Source organism: Ctenocephalides felis, unplaced genomic scaffold (genome assembly GCF_003426905.1).
Source record: "Ctenocephalides felis isolate EL2017-DRISC unplaced genomic scaffold, ASM342690v1 CF-g0.4_SCAFFOLD_01492, whole genome shotgun sequence".
Classification (NCBI taxonomy): Eukaryota; Metazoa; Arthropoda; class Insecta; order Siphonaptera; family Pulicidae; genus Ctenocephalides; species Ctenocephalides felis.
Window position 1 is genome coordinate 11,535,395 of NW_020537646.1, and position 24,183 is coordinate 11,559,577.

The window sequence follows — 24,183 nt, forward strand, 5'->3', positions numbered from 1 at the left end:
CCCGCAGTTGAATGACAATCCTAAAATCGAGTACCAGTACCCGCACCGCCGAAAGTGTGTTAATATAAGATTTTGTTTTGCTGTTTTGTAATATTTTACTTTTTTAAATAAACATTTACTAGTAAAATGTCTTGTTTATACAACAAAAAGTTCTACAATGAAAAATTTTGTTAGATGCTGAAAAGAAATTAAAATAATGTACTTATTGTTAGTATTATACTCATATTATATAATCCTCATTATAACAATAATATGGAAATATTGTGTCTAATTTTTTTTATTTTGGAAAATGGTAAATTTAATGTTTTTTATGTAAGGTATATAAATGATTAATTTGCATGCCCACAATATTACGTTTATGGCATACAAATAAATTCGTGTAAAAATTGTCTTTTATTTATTGAACATATCGATAAGTTTCTGAACTTCTTATTTTCAAAATACATTTTAGAAAAAATGAGTATCAATATAGATGATCGTGGCGTAAATTTTAGAAATAGTTCTAGAAGTAGATATATTTTTGAATTATGCATATCTCTGAATTTTAGACATATCTCTGAATTTTGAACATATCTCTGGTTGGGTTCATATTACTGAATTTTAGGCATATCTCTGAATTTCAGGCATATCTCTGAATTTCAGGCATATCTCTGAATTTCAGGCATATCTCTGAATTTTAAGCATATCTCTAAATTTTAAGCATATCTCTAAATTTTAAGCATATCTCTGAATTCTAGGCATATCTCTAAATTTTAGACACATTTCTAAACTTAAATCTAAATTTTAGACAGATCTAAATTTCAAAGATAGTTCTAACTTTTAGAAATTTAAAACTCGCAAATTCAGAACCCACAAATTCAGAACCCACAAATTTAGAACCCACAAATTTAGAACCCACAAATTTAGAACTCATAAATTTACAAGTCACGGAATTCCAAGTTGCCAAATTTGGAACTACCAAATTCCAAATTAACAAATTTCGAACTGATTTGATAATTCACACAAGCATATGTTCGTACTGTGGTTTGCAGGTAGCTACTGATTACAGTTGACGTCCGCATTTAAATAAAATATATAGATGGCATTAAACGTTTTAAACATATTAATGAATTTATATAATTACAGATATTATAAGTAAGTTTGGAAGACATCAATTGGAAATGGCATTGATTATAATTGGAGTTGATCATTTGTAGTTGATCACTGGTAGTTGATCATTGGTAGTTGATCATTCGTAAATGATCAGTGATAGATGATCATTGATAGATGATCATTGGTCATCATCATTTTACTCAAGCAGCAGTGTAATAGTAGGGTAAGTTATAGTAATCGCAAATAATTGAAAATTACAATTTTCATATATCCTTACATTTTGGCATACCTTATAAAAAATGGATATGTGTGTGAGTGTATGTATGTGTGTGTGTGCTAACGTATCGCGATTGCTTTAAAAATAGATTCAGAATTAACAAAATATTTCAAAGTATAATAAAAATCAAACTTTTCAAAAGGGCCAATTATTTTTCAAAAATTTTAAAAATCTCAAAAATCGATTTTTTTCAGAGTTCTAAAATTAAATTGAAACTTTTTTTAAAAAAATAATTTTAGGTACGGGAAGTGCCACCATTCCAGCAGTTTGGCACGATGCCATGGCACCACTAGTTACGTACAAGTATCAAGAAATTTTAGATACATTTACAGTACCACTTACACCTAGTTCGTGCAATTAATTCATTACTCACCGACGACCTGTACGGCAATAGGCTCGCTCTGCACCGCCCTCTGCGATCCTCCGATAACGTTGCTGACTTTGCATACGTATTCGCCTTGATGATCGTACGTGACATTGTCAATCACGAGCCGAGCATCACGACCGCGCTCCAGAATTGTATCGGGTGTCCCTTGAAGTCTGCACCATGAAAAAATGCGATACTCGAGATATTACATTATTACATACCAGATTATATAATCTACTGTGAGATCAACTAGCAATTTTCATGCGAATAATTATGGAACGAGAGCGTGGCGGATAAGGAATTCTCTGTGAGAGTTGATAAAATATTATATTATATACAATATTGGTGATATCGACTGCATCTTATAAATTTCTTAATGTGTGATTTGTTGTTATAAAATAAGAAATATACTTTTAATCCGCAGTATAAAAAACGAAATCAATCACTAGTTACTCTAACGTAGAGTATTAGTTATTAACCACTTGACGACCGTGTTGGGATCTCATCAGGTGTAAGAAGACAATAGACTAATAAGATTTCAATCAATATCCAATACTATCTTTAATTCTCAACTCCGGAATTTATCAATTTTACTAATTGTATTCGTTTCAAACTTGTACTAGCAATATGCTTATACATTTATAATAATTTCGAGTATATTTTAAAAAAATACTATACTTGTGGTAATGAGCTGATTCTGCCGCACAATAGACCAAGGTCATATTACGCTCCAACATTATCCTACTAAATCATACTAAATACTGTCAAAATGTCATGTATTTGCTGTTCATTCAGGAGTTTTACACAAACTGCAACGTCACTCGTATGTTATGAAGCTGGGTCAGAAAGACCCTGTTATCTAACATCGTTTTTTTGACATTTTTGCTGTTTATAAGTTAGGTTTTCTATCTGACAATCTGAGAAAAATGCCTGACTGCACAACAACCACATGGCTTTTGTCAATATTTACAACAATTTTGCATGGAAAGTTCTTCATAACATAGCCTTGCCATAACATTGGTTTATTAAGCTTGATAGAACCACAAAATCTCGTTTCACGATTAAAAAATACATTTATAATTTTTGAAATAAGTCACGTGCAACCAGATTCATAAAATGATAGCATAAATCTCAGTTATTCTAATCTAAATCTTAAAAATATTTTAAATTATGTCTCAATATCATAAATATGTTTTCAAATAATGTATACGTTTTAGAGTATCTTTATTCATACCAAAATTGTCCCTATCTGCAAATTGGCACTACATTATTATTTAAGTCACTGATTTTGCAATTGCTTTTATAGGTACATATAAGTTAATAAATTAAATAAGGATATTTAATCCTTATCATTTTACAACATCAAATGAGCGAATTTTTAGGTAATATATTATTATAAGAACTACAAACAATCATCAAAAATATGACCAGCAAATTATGATAATGGTTGAAAATATGTTACTTGAAAACAAAATACTATGTAAGTAAATTGCAATATATTCTCACATTTAAAATTACAAATTTTTCATACTATTAAACCAACTTCTAAATGACAAGACAAAAGAAGATACCTACTTTTCATGTTCAATTATTATTTGGTATATTAAGGGTGAAGTATAAACTACATTAAATTTTTTATTTTCTTGCAAATATTTGATCAATTTATTTAGTTTAATATGTATATCACTCTATCAAGTCATATTTATTTTTATTAACCCCCTTATAAAAGTTTGCAAGAAGTAATCACGAATAAGACTTCTATATCTTATATGTTGAGTTTTGCTTTAGTATCGTTTGATATTATTATTACGTATCAAAGAAATTCATAAGAACCGATTTTGGCGCCACACTCATGACTCGTATCTTTTTTTATGACATATGAGTTATATATGAGGCATGTTTAATTCATTTTAGTACATCAACTATATTGAAAGTAATTCAGAGACAACCCTCGTATTTCTGCGAAAAGAAGTGATCATAAGGATTGATACCAGGGGAATAGGGATAGATGTCATATATTCCATTTGAAAAATCCAAACAAGAAATATATCTGAAATGCGAAAAACTTTTTAAAAATAATTACTTAAGAAGTGCATATCGTTGCTTCTATATAATTATTTATCATACAATCAGATCATTTTTTTTGGCTCTAAGAGCATAGGAGGATTTAATCCTAACGGCTACAGAGATCTGCAATATTATCATTCCAATTCAGCTAAATAATAATAAACAATATATTTAATAATTATTATGAAGTTGATATAATATTTTACCTCTGGAGCCACTGATAGCTAGGAGGTGGATTTCCTTCAGCAACACATTCAAAAGCAGCTGGTGAAAATAATGGTGCAGTAGTCAAACGATCTGGTCCAACTGACAAAATTCTTGGAGGATCTGAAAAAAAGGAGATAACTATTAGGACAATATTTGTTATACTACGAGTTCTATAACTTTGGTTGCTTTCGTACATCATAACCTAATTCTTTTCTAGAGAGGACAACCCAGAGGTCAACCACTCTTCTTTTTTATATAAGACTATATATATTAGATATGGATGTCTAAAAGAGTACTAGTGTTTATATGTTGCAGAAATGCCCACAAATGGCGATTTTCACTTGGAATTATATTTGAGATCTGTAGTATTAAGTGGAAATTTGATATAACACTGCTTAGTATAGAACTGGCCAAAATTTATTTCTTGCATAGCATAAGAATAGTTGCAAACTAAGATGTATTCATTTATGAATTATTCATTCCACAAGTTGAAATACATTGTAAACATACGCTACCAAAACTAATAATGCATAAACTTTGAACAATTACTCATTTCTACAATTTTCTGAAACAAAAGATCCTAGAAGCATTTTCTTTTACTCCTTCAAGAAATTCATTAATCTTAAATTTTCATAAAAGGTGCGCGCATGCATCTTATGATAAATAATATGATGCATTAATTAATAACGGCAGAGATGACGTAAATATGATAATTAAAAGTTCACAAAGTCTTCTCTTGTGACGAGAGAAGAATATTATGCAAAACTTTTAACTTTTGTAAAACGGTAATGTTATTCTTACTCAACTTTGCGAAAAGTTAAACAAAATATTGCTTAAAATCACGCAGACGATATTAGAATTATTATTAAAAGCCGTGGTGCATCTTTGAGATAATATTACAAATTTATGTAATATTTGTGAAAGAAAACTCATAGGTAATTCAATAAAGTGTCGCCAACTAGAATGATATAAGGCACAAGAATATATTATAGTTTGTAGAATATAATAATTTTTACTCAATATAAAATTTCAAAATTGACTTTCAGTAATTATACTGTCTAAATCAGTAATTTCCAACGTGAGGCGCACGCACCGCAGAAGGGCAATTTTTAAATTCAAGGAGGCAAATTAAAAAATGATACGATTTTGACCCATATGCTTTGGGAATATGATGGTAAATATTTTAGATATTTAATACTAGAATATATATTGCTTTAAAAAAAATTCATAAATTAAATCTATACAACTGGCGAAAACAAACCTCTTCTTCGAAAAGTTAGAAAAAAATAGACTTGATTGAATGTAGAAAAACCATTAATGGAATTTTAATTGATTTTTTTTTTATTTTAATAGTGATTTCTTAAAAATTATCTTATACCTTGAATAACAAAATTATTTTTGAAGGTAAAAAATTTCATACGAGCGCCATTTTTTTTAGGAATGTTAAGGTGGGGCGTGAAGCCTAAAAAAGGTTGGGAAACATTTGCAAATATGTTGTTACTTGTACTTGTATTTGAGCTAATGGTGGTGGACTTTTTTACCCATGGACCTTTATCCCTCGTTTTACCCTGTATATTACAGTAAAATAACTAGTTTATTACTTAAGAAAATATCAATGTAATTAAAATCAAAATCAAGCATTTCACTCCAATTAAGAAGGTAATGAAATAAATCAAACTATTTTATAGCTTTCTGAAAACTTATTTATCGTTTACGGAATAACTCAATATTTATCAAATACAAATTTCTCTTAAGTTTGTGCATTACATCCGGCTTGGAATAGTTTTAGTTAATATTAAATATATTACGGTTTCTCGTAAGACGCAGCAACTTGCTGCGCGCTTCGGTATAGAGATTTAAGTTTGCAACTGGGTTCATTACACAGCTGCATAAGACTTTGCCTAAGACCGAACGAAAATATTCAATTTCATAGTTTTGAAGCATAAAAATATTTGATGAAGTCGTAAATTTAATCATAAAATTATTTATTCTATAGAAGTAAAATTTTAATAAGCAGCACAGGGGTAATAGGAGTGGCACGAATCAGTTAACTTTGCTATTCGAAAATATACATCTTATTTAGATTCAATTGTTATTAAAAATTTCTAAATATGAAGGTATAAATATGCATATATTACAAATGTATTTACTAACTTTCCGTGGAGTAAGTTATAGTAATCGCAAAAAATCGAAAATAAAATTTGATCAACCGATTTGAAAAATTCAAAAACATTCGATTCGTATTGATGGGGAGATGTGCTGATTAGTGTTTGGCAAAAGCAGGTCCAGCCGTTCTGGAGATATGGAGTAAAAAGTACAAAAAATAAAAGTGTTTCAGACAATGAATCATCCGATTAGAATGATTCGAAAAACAACTTGTGTTAAGAAACGATTAGTTTCTGGGGAAGGCAGGTCCAGAAGTTTCAATATTTTCAATAAAAATTCCATAAAGATCAAATTGATATATGTATTGAAACCGAAACGGTATTTTGGATCATTCTGAGACATATGAGATAAGATCCTTTTTAGAACGCCTTCATTCATCAACTCAAGCAGAGGAGGTTTTGTTTATTTCTTGTAAACATACGGTAGTGTTTTGTTTGATAAAGTCATCGCAATATAAAATATGAATGAGAAAATTTTCAGTACATATTTATAATAATTAATATGAAAATTTTTAAAGCTAATTTTCTTAATCATTGATCAATTTTTTGACATACGTACATCAAATTATCAGATATTTTATAGAGATTTAAATAACGTGTACACATTTTGTGTATTTTTTTTGGGTTTCGTACCAAGATTTTTAATTACGGTACGGGAAGTTCCAGCAATTTACCTTAAGGTACGATGCCATGCACCCCACTAATTTTATTTCTCGAATATTTAATTATTGTACGGAAAGTTTCAGCAATTTGCTTTGGAGCCCAATGCCATGAACCACTAGTTACAAACAAATAAATTATTTTTCGCCATGTAGAATTTTTATATTAAGTAAAAATTAATTTATTTCAATTTAAATGACAAATTTTGTAATTTCCCTGAAAATATTTCCAAAAAACAGCGCCTAGTCGCTGCGCACCGCCTGCTCACCCGGTTGCATCAAAATTTAAAGTTTTCGCATTAGCATTCGTGCCGAGAATCGAGTGTGAACATTCGCGAGTTTTCGTTTGTTTTGCATATAAGCCGTTCAGGAATTTATTAAGCCGGGTTTACTAATTCGGAGGCGAACTTATACAAATGTTGGACTAATTGGATAATGCAAAATGCCCTCGTACATGTATTCGCGTTAAATTGCTTTCTATTCTATGTGTTATAACAACACAATGTACACCGTTAATATTCTAAACCGCTCTGGTTACATGTATGCGATATAGTTTAATTAATAAACTAATTAAGATATGTTGCAGGTTGTTATCGTTGCATCGTGACATTGATTCGAAAACCGAAAAGCAGCGCAGGTGCGCGGTTCAGGTGACAAACTGACAAATGGCAGGAATTGGTAATGCATGGTAATCAATTGCGGAAATGGAAAATTTGGCAATACGTATAGGTAGGTGAATAAAATATTATTGCTATTCAAAATTAGTTTAAATTTAAAGCAAGTTACCATATAAATACTTAATCAAATCTCTTTCATCATTATCAGTCACCTATTAAAATCGACAAAAAAAAAATTCATTACTTTATGAAATAGATGCAAAAATAATTTGTTTGTGTATAAAATATTAAAAATTTTAAATTAGAGTTCTTATAAAAAAGACACATCAGGAAGATAAAATAATGTAATAATATAGTTGTTATATCTCGAATTTTAAATGATTTATATCATCAAATTCAAGGAATAGCACTATTTGAGAATGTTTAAAAAGACAAATAAAAATCCATTCCATTATGAAATAGATGTAAAACTAATTTATTTATGGATAAAATTTTAAGAATTTTAAATGTATAAAATGTATATTTTGTATATTATATACATGATTTTAAATATTTGTTCAGTGTAAATAAATATTTTATCGTCTATATTAGCAATATATTGTACTATTTTAATTATGAGTTATGACAAGAGGCCATACTAAACAAATCAAAGACAAAAGAGATGCCATAATATGGTTGTTTGATTCTAAATAATATAAACAATGGATTTCAAGAAATAACAATTATTGAGAGATTATATGAGGGAAAGTCATGGACTACTATTTTCTATTATATCATGCATTATTTTACATTATAAAATACATACTTTTTATAAGAAGTTTTAATCTATTTGATAATATCAATTTGAAATCATTAATTAATTTCCATGCATGGATTTTTTTTTAATTACAATATTTATTACAACTGTTAAATAATTTAACATCTAGTAATTTAAATAAGAGCACGAATTTCTATCTTTTGTACTCTTATTTATTTAAATTTATGTTATTGTTTATTATTATTACTAGATGTTAAATTATATATCAGTTGTAATAAATATTGCAACTAAAAAAAATCTATGCATTTTTCTAATAAATTTTATTCAATTTGAAAATATTATTTTGAAATCATGGACTATCTATCATGGATTATCTATATATTTTTCTAACAAGTTTTATTCGATTTTAAAATATCACTTTGAAATTCTTGTACTTTTATAACAAATTTAATAATTCGATTCATCAAACTAAAATCATAGTTTTATTCGATTTGAAAAAAAAAAACAATTTGAAATCATGCACAAAAGATATCACATTAAGCAACAGATATGAACATAAATTTAATTATATCAATTCAAGTTTCGACTCCTAGTGACAACGATTTTCATTTGGAAATATAGATAGCAATATGTTTCCAAGTGAAAATAGTCCTTGTCCGGCAATGCTGCACCAATAAAATATCAGCCCTATTAGATTAATTCTAATAACAAAAATCATCAAATATGGATGGATTAACCATTGGGTTACTATCTAAAAATAAATACGAAGTAAGGAGAAGTTTCAGCCCAACAGCTCATAGGACGTAAGGTTCTGATTGCTGTTAAAAATATATATATATATATATATATATATATATATATATATATATATATATATATCGACTCCTCTATAATAATTCAGTTATAACTCACATTTGACATCCAGCTGTACACTAAGAGACTCGCTGGCACCAACTGCGTTCTGAGCTTGACAAGTGTACATGCCAGCATCCCTGCGCCCAACTGGCCGCAGCTGCAGAGATTCCTCAAGAGATGCAATGTCGCTGCGGCCAGCCCGACGCCACACGACACTTGCCGGAGGATTGGCGTCAGCCACACAGCGCATTACTAACGCATCGCGTCCTTCTTCCAAGTCACCAGTTGGTGCACCGACTAGGCGAATTGTTGGAGCATCTGGGGGGAAAAATTGGTAAAATTAGTGATCTATGGAATTGTACATTATTTTCTGATTATGTTCATATTTTATCGTGTTTTATCATTAACTTATAACTGTAATTGATACCAATCGATTTTTTGTTTTTATATCAAACAATCTTCAAGCAGCTTGTTTCAAGCAACGGTGACAACAGTTTTTACTTGTAAAAATAGTTAGCAATATGTTTCCAAATGAAATTACCCCTCATCGGATACTGCTGCATCAGTAATATTGGCTCAGTAATATTGTTAGAGAAATTGTAATAACAATTCATCATACAGAGGTGAGACAGCTGTTTGGGTCGCCATTTGTAGAACCGACTAGTATTAAGTTAATTCAGCATATAAGTTAATAAAACCCTTAAATCCTGATTACTGTATAGATTATTAACTCTTTGGGGACGGCTGTCCACCTGAGTGGACAAACATACCCTATGGGGCACAGGCTATTTTATAAACAATGACTCAGTTTGCATCGAAAAGTTGAATAAATTACATATAGCAGTGATAAACAGCGTTGTACTTTGAAAATAATTTTAAGTTATTTTAGTAGTATTTTTAGCCTTTTTCTTTGCTATATAGTCCTTTTTTAATATTTAAAACGACTGGTAAATTTAGTGTGTTTAGTAGAGAAGATGAATTTCAAATAGACACCGATTCGCACCGAAGATAGTGATGAATGTGATGATGATATTATCCAACGAACAAAAAGAAGAAGATGTTGGACAAATTAAATGAAGAGCGGAAAGACATTAGCGAATTTGCCGATTCTCCTTCAATAATCGAGTTTCAGCAAACGCCCCGACTACAAATACCAAGCAATATAAGACATCCAATATATTATTTTACTTTATATTTTACAAATGTATTATTAGAAAATATAATAGAAAAACAAACCATTATGGCAGCACAAAAATGAACAAATATACTGACTAAACAGTGGCATATTCTAAATGACAGAGAAAGAAAAAGAGATTGTATTGTCTGTTCTGACAGAAAAACACTAGGAGGAAGGCGCCGAAAAACATTTTATTGTAAAACATGTCAAAATCAACCAGCTATGCATTTTGAAAATTGTTTTGATCGTCACCATTCTTTATAAAATGATCAAAAATAAATTAATATTATAAATGTATGTCCTCCAATGACCACAAATCTTTATCAAACAAATTGCATAACATACACAATGAAATCAAGTTTACAGCCGGTACAGTGGATTGTTTTGAAATCGGTGTCGTCCCGAAAGTGTTAATAACAATAATGATATTAACGTTTATATACATATAGATTTAAATCAATAACACTCAAGTGCTTCTACTTTCTATTTGTTTCTAGGAAAACATCACTGTTTGCTGCTGCTTCGCGATTTTTAGTACTAACTTTTAAAAGTGCATTAATTAACTTCCCGTAGGGTAAGTTATTGTAATGGGCCGAAAATCGGAATTGAAAATTTTTACATTTCTCGACGTTTTGAAGGTTTCTGAACGTTTTGGCATACCTCAGAAAAAATGGATGTGTGTGTGTGTGTGTGTGTGTGTGTGTGTGTGTGTGTGTGTGTGTGTATGTATGTGTGGATACAAATTTCCAGTCACGTTTTAGGGCGCACGGATCAACCGATTTGAATGGTTCAAAAAACATTCGATTCCTATTGATTGGGAAAAGAGCTGATTAGTTTTTGGCAAAGGCAGGTCCAGCCGTTTCGGAGATACGGAGCAAAGAGTGCAGAAAATAGAAATCGAATTTTTGAGCGAACGGAGTATCCGATTTGAATGATCTAAAAAACATTGAATTAGTAATGATTGGGAGAAGTGTTTATCAGTTTTTGGCAAAGGCAGGCCCAGCCATTTCGAAGATACGGAGCTAATTATGTAAAAAATGGCAGTTTTTGAGAGAACTAAGCGTCCGATTTAAATGATTCAAAGAACTTTCTGCTTGTCTTAACAAAATAATTGATTTTGGATTTTTTTTTTTTTTTTTTTTTTTTTTTTTTTTTTTTTTTTAGTATTTTGTATATCGAAAATATTTCAGATTTTATTTTTAATTCTGACTATAGTTCTAATATACTTTAGAAATAATTTCAACTCTGCAATTCGGTTTATATAATTCTTATAAATATTAGACAATGTTACAATATTTATAATAATATATTTGAAAACATTCAATATTCCTCGAACATTTCGTTACGGTGCGGGAAGTTCCAGCAATTTGCCTCAAGGCACGATGCCATAATTGCCTCAAGACAGAATTCCACTTACAGCTAGTTTAATTATAAAATCACAAATGTCGAACTTCAAATACTTATATTTTCACTTTAATATTTTACGCAAGAACTTTGTTTATTAGGGCGTTCATTAATTTTATTAAAGTATTATTCCGTAGTGGCAGCTACGGTGTAACTATGATAATTAAAAGTTTTCTAAGTAAGTCTTATATAACTCACATTTACTACAATTCTCGTGATGCGATTCTTCTGGAAGTTTTAAAAGAATTTGAATAATATACTGTTTTAATTCTTCTGAAGGCATTATTTTCCGGAATCAGCGTCAGTTAGATGAAGCAAAATGAAAATCAAAGAGAAAACCTAAGCTCTAAAATTTGTATGTACTTATTCTCTACACTGGTGAGCTCGTGAAGCAAATGATGTTTTCAAAATAATTTGAGTTTTACAGATGGCAACTGATACAGTTGTTCTATCTTTATATAATAAATTATTATACAATTTTTCTAATGGAGTCAAAATTTATTGATGCAGGAATGCCGAATAGAGCTATTTTCGTTTGAAAACATATATGCAAATAAAATCCGCCGTGATTACTACTTGACAACAGTCTGCTCGAACCCGGGACCTTTGATTCAGGTCCAGTACATAGAAATGCTCGAAGAAAATACGAATGGAAGTTTACCCCAAGTTCTTATTTTATTATCCTTATCAAAATATTTTAATTCAAGTCGTATATGCAAAACAAAACAAAATGTACATAAGTACAAACGCGTGAGAATCCAGTAGGAAGCAGACGGCATGATATCAAAACGTCAACATATCTAACATTCCGACAGGATTTTGCTAAGAAATATGTCGATGACTGATTTTCATGCAGAATATGAAGCAACGTCAACAGGCCTAATTCTGTTTTGATATGCGTGTGTTCCCAGCTCCGAAAAACACACCGCCGAAGTCGAAGGAGCGATTTACGTATTCATCTTACGTATCTCGTTGAATATGACTTGCGGGCATGGCGTTAGTGAGAACAAGAAACCGAGATTTGGAATTAGTCGAAATGTTTTGGGTAGATTCAGATTATACGCAGTGACGCTGACCTAATTTTGAAGTACCACAGGATACAAATATTAGATGTATACAAAATTGTTAAATTGTTACATCACTTTTTAATAATGCAAAGCATCTCGACTTTATAGTTTAATAATCCATGTGAATTATTATTTTCCATTTTCTAGTTTTATATTGCTCTGTATAATGACGATCATGCCATTATGTGCATGCTGCATATGTTTGCTTCATATCTCTGCACTGCACAACCGTATTATGTTTAATACCTCAGCAAACGAGGTATAACAACAAAGACTGTTACCGCTGCCACCATTCTGCATGTTTTCACAACGGCGATTGTCGTATCACATGACGTAATTACAAGAGCTGGGAAGCAGGAGTACTTCTTGAGATTTTCCATTTTATCTTAGAGTTTTGCAGTGGTCGGGTTTCTTTCAGAATTATATCCGAAAAAAACAGGGTTATATAACGAATTTTTGTTAATCGTCTCACCGCTGTTAATCGTAAAACTGTGCATAGTTGGATATAGGGAATGCAATACTGATGGAAAATTTCAATACAGGTATTTCGGTAATTTTTCATTTCAAAACCGGTAAATTACCGGTATTTTTATTATATTAAGCAAGCGTAAACAAAATTGAAAGTTACTAGTACAAATATAAAAAAATGCATATACAACTACAACTATATTCAACTAAACAATAAAAACAATAAAATAAAACAATAAGTTTATTTTTTTAAATAATAATTTAACAAAATTATATCCAATATCCAATCAATTCATTATCCAATTCATTATCCAATTAATTCATTATCACTATCGAGTATATTGAATACTTTTCACCAAAAACAAACTTATGAGTGTGAAAGACAAAAAACTCATAAAAGATCATATTACATTATTATAATAAACTGTATTATCTGTGTCCGACGTGTTAAATTAGCATAATCTCCAATACTTTAAAAAAATAATTTTTCTACACTAATTTAAGATTGGATACTTTGTTGAGATAAATAATAAGTTACTATAACTGTTGAGTATTGTTATTTAAAACAATGTGATGCTTCTATAGTATTTTCAAACTTTGAAACGTTATATTTTATAACTAATAATAATATTTTATAATTTTAATAAGAAGCAAAAGTATTTAGTAATCATCATAATTATTATGTATAAAGTTAGAAAAAAATAAAAATTACGCAGGGGTAATCTGTATGATATAAATTATTTTGGTGCAAATAACACTTAAAAAATCGTTACATTTTCACATAAGATGAAACAAACATTCTTATCTATGAGTCCAATTTTATTTATTGTAACACGATATGAAGCCTTTAGTAAAGCAATAAATATTCAATTTAATGACGTGTTGAGATAATATTTGACATTTGTTTATCCTATAGAATCACTTGAAGATATAGCTGTTTATGCGATTATGAAATTTAACGATAAATTTGTTTCGAGAAAAAATAAAACTTTAGTTTTTTTGGGAAAAATACCGGTAAAAATACCGCCAAAAAATCGATCGCCAATTATCGGTATACCGATAAACCGGTATTGTATTCCCTAGTTGGATATAAGATTCTAGATAATAGGTATATTTTATCGGTATTAAAGTATTTTTGTCAAATCATTGACAATGCAATAATAGCAAAAAAAAATATTTCGAATTATAACCGTTTGCTATCATTGTGATCAAGCTGGTGCATAGATATAGCTACATGCTGAAGAAATTTTTATGAAACGCACAAATTGTAAGTTTTTTATAGGTGTAATGCAAGTCAGGCATATTCAAATCAATTATTATATATAATTTAATTGGTAAGTTAGAATTTTTAAAGTATTGCCGAAATTTTTTTTCAAAAATTCTCAAAAATCTATTGTTTTCAAAAAATTTGAAGCTTTTTTGAAAATATCAATTTTCGGTACGAGAAGTTTCAGCAATTTGCCTCTAGGCACTAATATCTGCTTCAATTTTTACAAGACTACATGTAAGGCGATCTTTGTTATAATAAAACAAATAAAAACAAAACCGTCAGCATTGGCAATTCCATTTAATCTTTCGAAAAAACTATCACTTAGCCTAAATGAGTTTCAATTTCAGAACAAATTTTCGCCAGATAGCTACAACGCGATAAAGCTAGTGTATACAGACAACGTGTTGGAGAGTGACGTCGGAACTGGGAACGGTACCGCAGGGAACCCTGTTTCCGAAAAGCACTTTCTAGTATCATTCGAGATAAGCAACGATCCCCGTATTGGGAGAGATGCAATCGTTTCAAGGCGCACATTGTGTGTATTTTCTCATATCACGACCATACTTTGACGCAAAAGTACTAAAATCTATATGCGGGTAACGAAGCAGAAAAATTCGAAACTTGGTCAAAATATGAAAATAAGATGAAAGATAAATATTATATGCGGATGTCATGGTGGAGATTGATAATCTAGATATGGTATTTATTATATTTAACCGTCAACTGGTATTAGATTTTAAAAAGAGCAGCGGGCATGGATGTGGTGGCAGCGGTACATGTCGGATGTACTCGGATCAAACCTCTATACAAAAGGATAAAAAAAATTAACTTTATTGAAAACTCATTATTGTAATTAGATGTACGTAAAGTCAATATACTTAAAAAAACATGGTAGCATTTCAAGATTTGCAGTTTAACTCAACTTTCAGACTTATCTTTTAAAGAAGTACCCCAAGCCAATAAAATTTGTAATAAAATGTAAATATGTAATGTGTAAAGTAAACAAGTATGTACTATGCAAAAGCAAGTATTTAAAAGACAAATAGCGATTTAATAAGTTCAAGAATAAAAATTTTGGTTAATGCAAATCTACGAAAACAATATGCTTATCAACACACTCTACTAATGTGCAATAGAAACACTGAATTAAGAAGAATTATTAGCAAAGTTTGTTTTACGAATTCTTATTATATGGTTTATCAATTTATATTATTTATAGTATTTGTCATTAACATGACTTAAAAATGAAATAATTTCTAATTGCACATAGAATTCCTAAAATTCATATGATTGTCCAATGATCTTGGCAAAAATATAAGAGGCTAGTTCTCGGAAAATAGAAATGTTATATCTATAATTGTATGAATTAGTAGTCACAAACTGTTAAAGAGCTACCTCCAAAGAAACAAAGACATTATCACACATATTTGATTAGACTCTAATCAAATATTACACATCTATGTTGTAAATTTCTATATTTCTAAGTATGTAAAACAACATAATGTATCGAGACAATAAAACTATATTGAATTTATATATACACTCAACTCCGTTAATAATAGAATATTAATTTCCACTATGAATCTGTTTTATATTTTCATCATAAACCCAGTTAAAAAGTTCAATTGTGCTATTTAAAAAATGTAATATAAAACGCAGATGATCAATTACATAATGTTTTGTGCCACGATATAAAGCATCATGAAAACAATGCACCGAAAAAATCCGATTCATTTTAATTATTGACATGATTTAATTTCAGTTTTTGAATTTTTGTATTATTGCGCTAGTTTTTGTCGAATTTCTATGAGTTGAAAACTGGAACCGACATTAAATCGAATATTTTATACAGCTGGATATTTGTATTGAATTTAGTCGCTACAATAGTTTTGTATGCAATGAATTTCAATAAATCATGAAGTTGGAATTTTACACGATAGTAAGCTGATTACCATACATCCAGTTTTAGAGCAATTGTAGATTGTAATTTTTATTTTTATAAAACAAATAAATTTTTGAGCATTTATTTATAGGTTACCTTAAAGCGATCTTGCTCTGGTTTTCTTCTAGGGAGTATTCAGAAGTATTTCTCGAAATAATATTTTGCCTTGTCGTTCGTTTTACGTTTTGTCATTGAAGCTCGAAAAGGTAATCGCATTTTGCGGAATATACGAGCCAATACGTTTTGCGGCATCATACGCTTTTGAAAATACTATTATATTTTATCTGTATGCAATGCATAGATATAAAGATAAATTTAATGTATCATAGTTCTTTTACTTTGGATTTAAATTTAAATTTTGTTGAAAAATGTTTTTAAATTTCACGATCTGTATATTAAAATATAATATTGGAAAGTACTTGGCAGCATAAAATAATCTCTGTTTGCTATTTATATAGTTTGGTGTGGCAGAAAGATATCAATTTAGGACTGTATGTCCAAAAAAAAATTGAATGGAAAAAAGACATTGATAAAAAATCTAAGAAATTTTAGCGTGTGACAACCCTTAATAAAATAATGTTTTCTAAGAAAAATTTGAGCTTTTCCATAAGATGAAGGTAGAATATCTTAATCGAAAACTTATTGACTGAATGTGGTCAAATAAAATGACAATTACAAAATAAGGGTTTGTGGCAAGAGGGTAAACATTTAGGATTGTATGTGATTTTTAACTACGCATAAAAAATGATGAAATTGATTAAAAAGATCAAAGTTTTAGCCCGTCGTTAAAAACTCGTCGTTAAAAAAATTATTATTTAAATAAATATCTAAGCTTTTTTGTAACACCAAGAAACTCTTAAACAAAACCCTTTGAATATAACACTCACTAACTGAAAGCGGGATAAAAAATAATACGGTGATTAAAATGACAATTACGAAATAGAGGTCGTTTGTGGTAGAAGAAGGGATATATGTACATGTTTTAATTACGTATTATATAAAATGAAAGAAAAGAAACTAACCTAAAAAATAAAATAGAAGTGTCCAATCATTACCACTTAAGAGTATAAAAAATTGACGTAAGTTCGTTTTAGGTCCTATTCCTAATGAATGTGAATATATTGTATCGTTAAAAACTGTCAATTCGGAGAAGTATGATCACTAACACAACTAGTGGGGTGGGTGGCATCGTGCCTTAAGGCAAATTGCGGGAACTTCCCGTACCGTAACGAAATGTTCGAGGAATACTGAATGTTTTCAAATAGATTATTATAAATATTGTAACATTGTCTAATATTTATAAGAATTATATAAACTGAATTGCAAAGTTGAAATTATTTGTTTCAACAAAAAAACTAAAAACTAAAAAAAAAAAAAAAAAAAAAAAAAAAAAATTGGACTAAAATTTTTTTTCCAAAATCAATTATTTTGTTAAGACAAGCAGAAAGTTTTTTGAATCATTCAAATCGGACGCTTAGTTCTCTCAAAAACTGCCATTTTTTACATATTTAGCTCCGTATCTTCGAAATGGCTGGGCCTGTCTTTGCCAAAAACTAATAAACACTTCTCCCAATCATTACTATTTGAATGTTTTTTAGATCATTCAAATCGGATACTCCGTTCACTCAAAAATTCGATTTCTATTTTCCGCACTCTTTGCTCCGTATCTCCGAAACGGCTGGACCTGCCTTTGCCAAAAACTAATCAGCTCTTTTCCTTATCAATAGGAATCGAATGTTTTTTGAACCATTCAAATCGGTTGATCCGCGCGCCCTAAAACGTGACTGGAAATTTGTATCCACACATACATACACACACACACACATACACACACACACACACACACATCCATTTTTCTGAGGTATGCCAAAATGTTCAGAAACCTTCAAAACGTCGAGAAATGTAAAAATTTTCAATTCCGATTTTCGGCCCATTACAATAACTTACCCTACGGGAAGTTAAAAAATTTACATACATACAGATAAAAAGATATTTACTTATATGAGCTAATAACTCATCTTATGCAAATTTTGATAAATCATAACGAAATTATCCGAAAAATACAAGCCTAAACAACAAATATTATTTCAAGAACGTCTAAATTTAATATCAAATGTTGTCAGTATAGCTAAAACAAACATATTTATCAACCCCTTTCCCTTAACATACATTTCAATAATATTATTGTTGCGATACACAAATTAATCTCGCGATGTTGAAACACGAGTCGAAAACCCTACGAATCGCTTACATTAATATAATATCTTATTCTACGTGCGGGTGATAGGCACGACACACTCTACGTTCTACGACCTACGTCTACGAGAGTCTACGAGATGTGGGATGTGGGTGCACCTGAGACTTTCCCGTTAAGACCTCGAGCTCTTGTGTTTATCTCTGTGACATGAACATTAGATGGTTGCCTCTTAATTACCATTATGGTGCTGCTTAGACATAGGAATTATCAAATGCTTTAGAACAGGACAATAAACCGTGACGTGTTTCTACAATGTAGACGTTATGATACTGTCACTATTATCTCACTGCATTGTGTTCGGTTGATATGAATTGCTAAATGCTGCAATAGAGATGGAGAGATATCTATATATAATCACAGTGCGATGAATGACGATGATTTTGCTGAATCTATAACGCAGATACAATATTTCAGTTTTAAATAATTTAGCAAGATATTGTTAAAGTTATTAGTTGATGTTTATGTAGTACAAAAATGTTGGATAATTTTGATCTTTACAAATAAATTACAAAAATTAAGAGTTAAATTCTAGAAATATTACTGAAATCTCATGAAATAAAGATGTGTTGCAAAAATGTAAGAAATTACGGATAGTTAATAGAGATACATAATAAAGACGTCTTTATACAATAACTCTGTTGAAAAAAATTCAATGAAAATTTCATCTATATCTAAAAAAATAAAATGTAACCCAAAAACTTAATGTGGACATAAAGACGACTTCAAAAATTTTTTTAAAAACCTCAAAAATAAATTTTATATATATTTTGTTTTGCAATATATAATTTTATAGAGAATGCAGTTTTATTATATATATATATATATTTATATATGGTAAGGATTTTGCTTGATCTATGATGTCTCGATACAAGGTTTAAAAGTTTATAAACGATTCAGAAAGATTTGGTTGATAGTTTATATTTGTTGGTAGTTTTCTAGAAATTTTAACTAGGCCTCAAAATGAAATATGTTCCAAAAAATGTAACACTTATACGAGTGCAATTTTAGATGCACAGAATTTTAGTATATCTTATATATAAAAATGGATCGCAAAATGTGTTGGTAAGCGCATAACTCAACAACGCCTGGACCAATTTGGCCAATTCTTTTTTTAAAATGTTCGTTGAAGTCCAAGGATGGTTGGTACGGCGAGAAAAAAACGAATAATTGCCGGGAAAACCCTAAAAACAGCCCTTTTCTTCTTTAATCGAGTAGGCAACGCAATTTGTAAATAAAACAAATGATCTATGTCATGATATTTGTGTAGTTTTTGATAATCTAATTTTGAATATATATTATATAAACATAGAAATATCTTTTTCTTAATCAAGCTATATTGGCAGCCAATTTGTATGTTGTTTGTTCCCATATTGGAAAACCATCAGATTTGTTTGTCTATGCGCCAGGTAATCAAACAAAAAATCGTTTATCACAAAGCACTACAATGAAAAGTGAACTGATTTTTGAATTATGATTTACATTATTAAAATTACTTTACTTTTAAATGCTTATAGTGTTTTATTTAATTATTCTTAATTCACACCGAATTATTACCAGGGTGACGGTTCTGTTCAGGATAATTTTTTGCAAAGAATAGAAAAAGGTAGGCACAAAACACCGCCACATTACAATTTTTTTTGACAGGACGGAGTCTGTTGGGCCGGCTAGTTCTAAATAAATTAAATCATTCTCAAAAAAAATTCTTTCCAAAATATTAAGGCAAAGAAGAGTGTTATGTAAATGCCGCATTTAGTTAATCTGTTAAAAATGATAAATGCTATTGCAGGTGAAGAAAATAATTTCAAATAGTTGTTTTATTGGTGAATTCATGGAATTTTACTAAAACATGATAATAATATAGATAGTTATTGACAATATTCTGAAAATTTAATTAAATAAAGATGTTTCACTACGCATATATATAAGTGCATATCGTTGAAACCGTATATTCAGCTCGTTAATTTATACAAAAAACTTCAATTTTTTTAAATAAATAACAAAAATTAAATCATTTTTGAAATATTACCGAATATGTAAGTGTTAATACATATCTATAATTTGTCGTAAAATTCCAAGAAAATTCAGAAAATATACTTTAGTTTGTGTAAAAATTTAATAAATTTTATCTAAATCTCAATAATATTTAATAAAAATTTTGAAATATTAATGCATAATAGTAATTACTAAAAGTTCAAACAATTAAACATGTTAAAAAGAGTTTAATGTTATATGCCATTCCAAATCATTAATATGTGGAACAATTTTGATAATATTAACTATAATAAAAATGTAAAATTGAAGTACTATATTAAGAAAAGTATAAATATACGGAGAGTTAATTTATTGAATAATTTTGAAAATTTTAACTGAATTTCAAAGAAATAAATGCAATTTAAAAAAATACACTTAGTGTAACAACAAGTTTTATAATTTTGAAATTTAAAATTGACTAATTAGTTAAATCATTGTAGTAGCTATAAATTAGGATTTTTAATCGTAATAAAGTTATGTAAAACAGATCAATCTATATTCTTCGATACATTTACATTTCCCAAACAGATCTTAATAAAAACAATCATATCAACAAAAGAAAATAACGAACGGCCTTAAATCCTTGTTAGAAATTTGATTATTTCCTTCCCAAATGCACAACATGATCGTCCTTAATTTTCCCGAGCGAACAGAGCAGCAGCGCGCCTTGGTATGGCATACTTCCAATTTATAGCGAAATCCAATAAGACCTTTGCGAGCGCCGTAACTTATGTATTCCTCTGCGAAACAACTCTCTTTCACCCCGCACATTTCTGATTCGCACCCCACACCCCCACATCGAACCATATACACAACAAACAAATAAATAAGAAATAAAAAAATAAGCCGACCCACACATGTGTGAACATACAAAAAGTGCAAACAATGTAAAAATATAAAAAGACGCTCGACCCGCGACAAATGCTAAGAAATCTGTCCTTCCACTCCATTACCATATTTCTGCTACAGTTTTACACATGTACCACTTTGCATGAATTTACATAGAACTCTTTGTTTTTATGCGCACTAGCTGGATACAGAATAGAAAGTAGTGATCGTTTGCCCTGATAAGGATGCAGAGAAAAAATTAAATTTTTCGATCCATATGGTAATATTTACTATGCACAAACTAGTACCGCATTCGATCTTAACCTTGGTCAGCTCGATATCGAGTAGTATGATATCAAATTTGCAATTGACGTTATATAGATCTCAATTATAATCTCAATTGATAATCAGCTGCAAGATATTGCTGCAACATATATATGACAATACTATTGTATATATATATACATATCGAATATACATGGTCTACACACCAAAAAAGTAGATGATATTAGGTCAGGATGCACAATAGTGAGCACAACTCATGTTTTTTTTTCATGTGGTATAATTTCACACAGTTTTATACAATTTTACGATTTGATAAACTTGAAGTTTTTTCTAGTATTATCGCAGTAAAATTTTCCTATGATATTACATAAGAAAATGTTAAACTAGTGGTGCATGACATCGTGCTTTTAAGCAAATTGCTGAAACTTACTGTAATTTAGAATATTTAAAGATATACATTTTTTTAAATTTGAATCAATGAGAATTGTGAGCTTCTTGAAAATTTGAACTTTTTTTAACATTTTTGAAAATTGGAATTTTTTTTTTCAAAGCGATCTCAAGCTTTTTGCAAGGGTTGATTATTATAAATCCATGTACGAAAACCACAAAAATGTTGCAAATAAAATTTGTACTTATTATTAGAAACTCTATAAAATATGATAATTTGATGAGCATTTGTCTAACGAACATTTTTGACCTCCAAATATTTTTTTAAACTGCTTTTTTAGGAACTCCAAAACTGCTAGACCTTTTTTGACAAATTACAATCAAATTTTCACGCCGTCAATATAAGTGAAACGTTTTTTGAATCATTCAAATCGGATGCTCCGTTATATCCAAAACTGAATTGCCATTTTTTGCTCTTTTTGCTCCATATCTTTTAAATGGCCGGACTTGTCTTTGCCATAAACTAATCACCTCGTCTCCATATCAATAGGATCCGAATGCTTTTTGAATAATCCAATTTGATTCAAAATTTATCATTAATATCTTCATAGGGTAAATGAATTGAAATTTATACGATTTTTGTGAAGTATAATATTTTACAGTCCACTGCGTTTATCAAAAATTTCCACAAGATTCTTACAACGCATATATAAATTGTATCTACAAAACAACGTTTTATTACACCATTAAACAAGCAGCAATTAATCAATATTACAATTTCATTACGCGATTTTATATATTCAGACAATAAAACAAGTAAAGCAATAAATATATCACAGGCTTCAATTAACAAAATTCCTGGAGGATCCTGTCTGAAGTATCCTTTTTCGAGGAGAAGTGTTAATTTGTTAAGAATACGCCAATGAATCTGTGTAAGCCTAACATTGTTTGGAACACAATGCGTATCGCAGGACAATAACAATCGAAATCTCGGCGAGGGCGATGGCGATGGCCATATTTTGTCGCGGGCAGACAGACAGACAGACAGACGAACGAACGGCGCCACGGAATTGAAAATAAATCTTGCGTGCCGTTCGCCGCCCCACGATGAAATTTATCCCGTGATAGTAATAGACAGAGGTCTGATACCCTTTTTGTAGTAGTTTTGGTATAACAAATGCTAATGGTAACAATTAAAAGTATTGGAATGCACTGCGAAAGGGATCGTTCAAGTATTACGTAAGCAGATTTATTACAATTATTTACCACCCCATTTCCCTTGTCAGCAAAAGTAAGCAAAGCTCTTACCCCATACCCCGATGCTTACGTAAACATTTTGCAATTAATGTAAAAAAATAAAAATACTACCTATGACGTAATCATCATCCAGATTCCCCTGCCCCACATGTCAACCCAAAATAAGCAAATCAACAACCCCCCGCCCCCCCTATAGTGCTTACGTAATACTTGAACGGCCCCAAATGTACAAGTTATAATTTTCCAAAATACCAAAATGAATCGTTGAAAATAAATAAAATTAATAATTACAAAAAATAAAACTATACATACATATATATATATATATATATATATATATATATATATATATAGCCAAATCTTTGCAATAAGTTAAGTTACTTTTGAAATGTACGATCGTGGTATTAAGAATATCGATGCTATATGTTTGAGGTCATTGATGTGTTCTGCGAGCATAGTTTTATATTGGTTTTTGTTTTTAATATTGTTGTGTTGTGATATCCTTTTGTGCAAGTTTTGACTGGTTTCACCTATGCAAGTTAAGTTTAGGTCATCTATGTACTTTTTTTAAATAATTTATGTTAATAATTAAATGAATTTATACAACAATTTCACATTACTAATTGGTTGATATTTTATTTAGACCATGAGCCCCTCGACTATTATAGTAAAGTACATAGTTTTGTGCAACGTTGGTGAAAATTGAATTTCGTCGCGGTTACTGTTTATGAGAACGTACTAATTTTG

At 29.8% G+C, this 24,183-nt stretch overlaps 1 protein-coding gene across 1 annotated transcript in view; it reads right to left on the bottom strand.

The window, feature by feature from the left end:
- Positions 1–24,183, bottom strand: part of LOC113370835 (hemicentin-1) — a 198,735-nt gene that overhangs the window by 78,101 nt on the left and 96,451 nt on the right. The window contains exon 10 of the mRNA XM_026611519.1: positions 1,743–1,878. Coding sequence (XP_026467304.1) covers positions 1,743–1,878 — 136 coding nt within the window. The remainder of the gene's footprint in view (positions 1–1,742; positions 1,879–24,183) is intronic.